Source organism: Apis dorsata, unplaced genomic scaffold (assembly GCF_000469605.1).
Source record: "Apis dorsata unplaced genomic scaffold, Apis dorsata 1.3 scaffold_1013, whole genome shotgun sequence".
Lineage (NCBI taxonomy): Eukaryota > Metazoa > Arthropoda > Insecta > Hymenoptera > Apidae > Apis > Apis dorsata.
Genome location: NW_006264112.1, coordinates 92,601 through 96,583, shown reverse-complemented (window position 1 = coordinate 96,583; position 3,983 = coordinate 92,601). Strand labels below are relative to the sequence as shown.

The 3,983-nt window shown below is 31.9% G+C and overlaps 1 protein-coding gene across 6 annotated transcripts; it reads right to left on the bottom strand.

The window, feature by feature from the left end:
- Nucleotides 1–526: 526 nt before the first annotated feature.
- Nucleotides 527–3,478, bottom strand: LOC102673176 (phosphatidylinositol 3-kinase 2-like). 6 transcript variants are annotated; one of them, XM_006624258.2, is made up of 2 exons: nt 2,359–3,476; nt 527–788 (listed from the first exon to the last, which is right to left on the bottom strand). In XM_006624258.2, coding segments are annotated over exons 1-2 (576 nt in total). In that variant the 5' UTR covers nt 2,934–3,476; the 3' UTR covers nt 527–787. The 6 variants fall into 6 exon arrangements, 5 of the variants coding, with proteins under 5 accessions (XP_006624321.1, XP_031370343.1, XP_006624320.1 ...); XM_031514483.1 differs by having other exon boundaries at nt 531–700; XM_006624257.2 differs by lacking the exon at nt 527–788 and adding an exon at nt 946–1,193.
- Nucleotides 3,479–3,983: the final 505 nt, after the last annotated feature.

Sequence of the window (3,983 nt, the reverse complement as noted above, 5' to 3'; positions counted from 1 at the left end):
AGTTGTAACAATTAGTAACCTAACCTAGAATTTCATTTATTTTCGTATGAATTATGATTATAAAATTATGAAATGATTATAAAAATTTTTAATCAAGAAAAGATAAAAAAAAAAATGAATTTAAAAAAATAATTAATAAAGATCATTATACATAAATATAAATACGTTAAAAATAATGAAAACTATTAGTTATTATTTTCAGTTCATTTATTTTCTTATGTACGATTTTCGCAATATGTAATATAATAACATTTTTATATTTTGAAAATAAAATAATAAAGTAAAAACAAAATAAATAAATTTTTTCATTTATAATTTTTTTAAACTGTTGTAGTGTAACATTAAAATAAAATATATTTCACTCCAATTACTATTTTTTCGTTTTACATTCTGTTTTCTTTTCACTTTTTTTTGTATCTCTAATTGGTTAAAATATATACATTGCAAGAACAAATAATTATATGTACATACATATGCGCGGGCGCGTGCGTACACATGAATGCATACACATATGCATGCACCGACACTTTTTTTAATATAAATATTATAAATTAAAATTTTGACTCACCAGGTATTTTTCATTATTAGACACTTGATTAAATACTGTCAAACACTTCACTAAATGTACACGGATATTTCTTAATAACTGTTAACTTGTCAGTATATACACTGTTTTCTAGAAATTTTAATTCTTTTTTTTCTATAACTTAACAAAATCACAATTTTTAGCACTTATTCTTTTTCAAGATTCTTGAATCGCCGTAAAAAAACGTGCTTGACATTTTTTTCTTTGGTAATCAACAAAGTGTACAATAATGAAAAAATAAACAGATCATAAAATTAAATATTAACTATACTTATGATAAAATTTCTATTAGAGAAGACATTAAAAAATTTTCTTGAAATAAGTTCAACATATGATTTTCACGCCCTTCAAGTGCCGACCATATTTCACACGTGGACACTTGTATCTTTTCGTGAATACGAGCGGTTAAAATGGACTCCCACGCCACTACCTTCAGACAATTATACGTAACGGTTGACACTATAAAAACACCGTATTAATGACACTATATGCACAGTACACAGTATAGCACAATTATTTCAAATTATCACCGTTATAAAAGAACATCGAAAAAACGAGAAATAGCATGCGTATCACAATCACTCCGTTCATTCGTTTGACTAGTCACCTGTTACAAATAGACAGATTGACCCTTTTCCTAATTAAATTTTTATTTTTTTTTTTATTAGATAAATATTATTATTGAAGTATAATACACTTCTGAATATTCGCATCTTTATTGCAAAAAGCATATTCTTTATTAAACACAGAACACCAAAGAATAATGAACGTAAGCACGAGGAAAGATGAAAAAAGTCAATGGCTACCGTTTGTTTTCTTTCATTCGTTCGTTTGCTTGTTCGTTCAACTACGAATACGTTGAATCGGGCTTAATCGGGTCAAATCGGCTCAATTCAGGTTATGGCCATCGAGGAGTCGGGCATGCTTTGCATGACGCGGCTCGACGACAGGTATATCACGTGGTTTGTCGCGTCCTTTCTCAGTCGCAACGTCACTGATATAGTTCTGTGGCGATCCTCCTACACTTGCCACCAGAGGGATTTATACTAAAAACAAAATTTTCGCAAACATTCGTTTAACTATCCTTTTTTAAAAATATATCTTCTGAATTGTCTACAAATTCTCACATTTAAGGTACGAGCATGTCCTTTTAATAGATGTTGTTAAATTTAATAGTAATCTTAGGATAGAAGATTGCATCACTTTATTTTTTTATTTTTCTATATTTTTAATTTTTTTTTTGTTTTGTTTTGTTTTTCTAATATTACAGTATTACAAATTCGTAATTTTAAATGAATAAGAGAATTGTGTTTTTAGCGAATCCCTCTAGTGGCAAGTGTAAAAAGAGAATCGCCAGTTTTTTTCAGTTTGACTCGCTCGATACACACTAAGTTAGTATTCAGAGCTTGTCGATGAATTAAGCGCTCCAACGTGTCTCTGGATTATTGGTATGATTGAAACATACACTATAGGGTAATTCTCTTGCTACTTGTTTCAAAGACAATGCCACCGATCACATCACAGCGATAACGCAACGTTTCGATATATGTAATTTGTTGGATTTTTGCTGTGATATCAAAGAATGATATCGAGATAGCTCTGTGTGTTTATGTGTGTGTGTGGGTGAGTGGTATTGGATGTATATCATATACATATACATATATACATATATGATATATGTAAAAATAAAAATAAGAGTGTAATCAGCTTCACAACCTTTGAGTTAACTAGCGGGAGAATCACCCTGTAGTTAGACGTGCTGCTGCATATACCACGTCGTGTTCTGGCGCCGTCGGCGCTGCTGCTGCGGACGGAGAAGGTCGGAGTAATAAAACTGGCTGACACCCCCGCGAAAGTGCTGCAATGAACTCGTCCGGTTTGTAGGGTCAAAAACACCGTGGCAAAATAATAACAGAACGCAGTCGCCACCACCGTCGACGTCGTATGGGCTGGAGAGACAGCAGCAATCGTAATTGCTGTCACAATCGATCTTTTTTAAATAAGTTGTTGTTGTCGCTATCTTATTGCTGTTGTTTCTACCGTTGCCGCCGCCGCCGCGAGAAAAACGGCGCGACGCCCCGACGCGGCGGAAAGTTGTCAAAACAGCACAACGTCGCGTGCTACCACTGCTTCTGCTGCTGCTGCTACCACTACTACTACTACTACTGCTAATGCTGTTCCACCTTCTCCTTCTCCTTCTTCTCCTCCTCCTTCTTTTCCTTCTATTACTGTTGTTATTGCTATTGTTGCTGCTCTTGCTGGTGGTTGTTCGCGGCCGCGGGTTTTGGCGGGTTTCCACGAGTGACGAGCGCGCACACCACTGGCACACACCGCGGCCGCCGTGCATTCACCTCGTCCTCACACTTTGCGCCACTGCTGCCGTTACCGTCACTATCGCTGCCGCCACTACCACTTTTAATATTATTATTTTCGCCTTTCTTTTTAATATTGTCTTTTCCGTTTTTATTTTCGATATGTTTTTTCGACAAAACTTTATTATTTTGTGATGTCGCGATCGGTTTTTATAAAGATTTCCTCGTGCACTGAAACGAGACCAAAAATCGTTTCGCCACGCTACTTTTTGACACGTATTAAGATTACACACCCTTAAACTAACCTTGTCACCTTTGAAACAAACAATTGCAAATATCGACTCACAAAATAACGTATACAAACTGTTCAACGTCCTTACACTGAACACGAAATTTGTATCCCCTAATCGCGGAGATACCGCATTACTTTCACGGGCGAACATGGAGCTCGATCCATGCCGAGTGTTTTGTAAAATGTCCGTTTGTGGCGCTTCTGATCTGTCGTCTTCTGTCTCTTAATACTTTCACCTTTTCCATGTGGTTTTTGCTTGCTATTCAGGTTTACCAATATAATGTTTCTATATAATGTTTTTATATAATTTTAAAATAAATATCTTATATATGTATTATTTCATTTTGTATCATTTTTATTAATATTAATTATATTACTAAAATTATAAAAATTCAGATTAATATTTACTTAATTTTATATAAATTATTGTGTAAATTGTGTTATTCATAATTCATATATTATAGACTAGGTTATTTTAATCTTGTAATATTAGATCAATAAAAAATTTTAATTCAAATATTCTTGTCCATAAATAAATTTTAAATATATATATATATATATGTTTTAATAAATTTTTAATGTTTAAATATTTTTTCTAATAAAGATTATTAATTTAAAAACATTTTAAATTAAGATTATATGAATATTATTAATATTACAATATAATATAACAAGTATTATTTATAACATTTAATATTTATGATTTATGCATATACTTATTAATAATATATAATAATAAAATCAAATTTTAGATCGATTTTTAAAAATAATTCATTATCAAATAAAAAATTTA

What these genes read in the sequence shown, in the direction of transcription:
- LOC102673176 (XM_006624255.2), bottom strand. Translation starts at nt 2,933, where the DNA reads ATGCACGGCGGCCGCGGTGTGTGCCAGTGGTGTGCGCGCTCGTCACTC. An exon ending in CGGCGCCAGAACACGACGTG is followed by an intron (nt 1,633 to 2,358) that starts GTATATGCAGCA and finishes TTTTGTTTTTAG; the next exon opens with TATAAATCCCTCTGGTGGCA.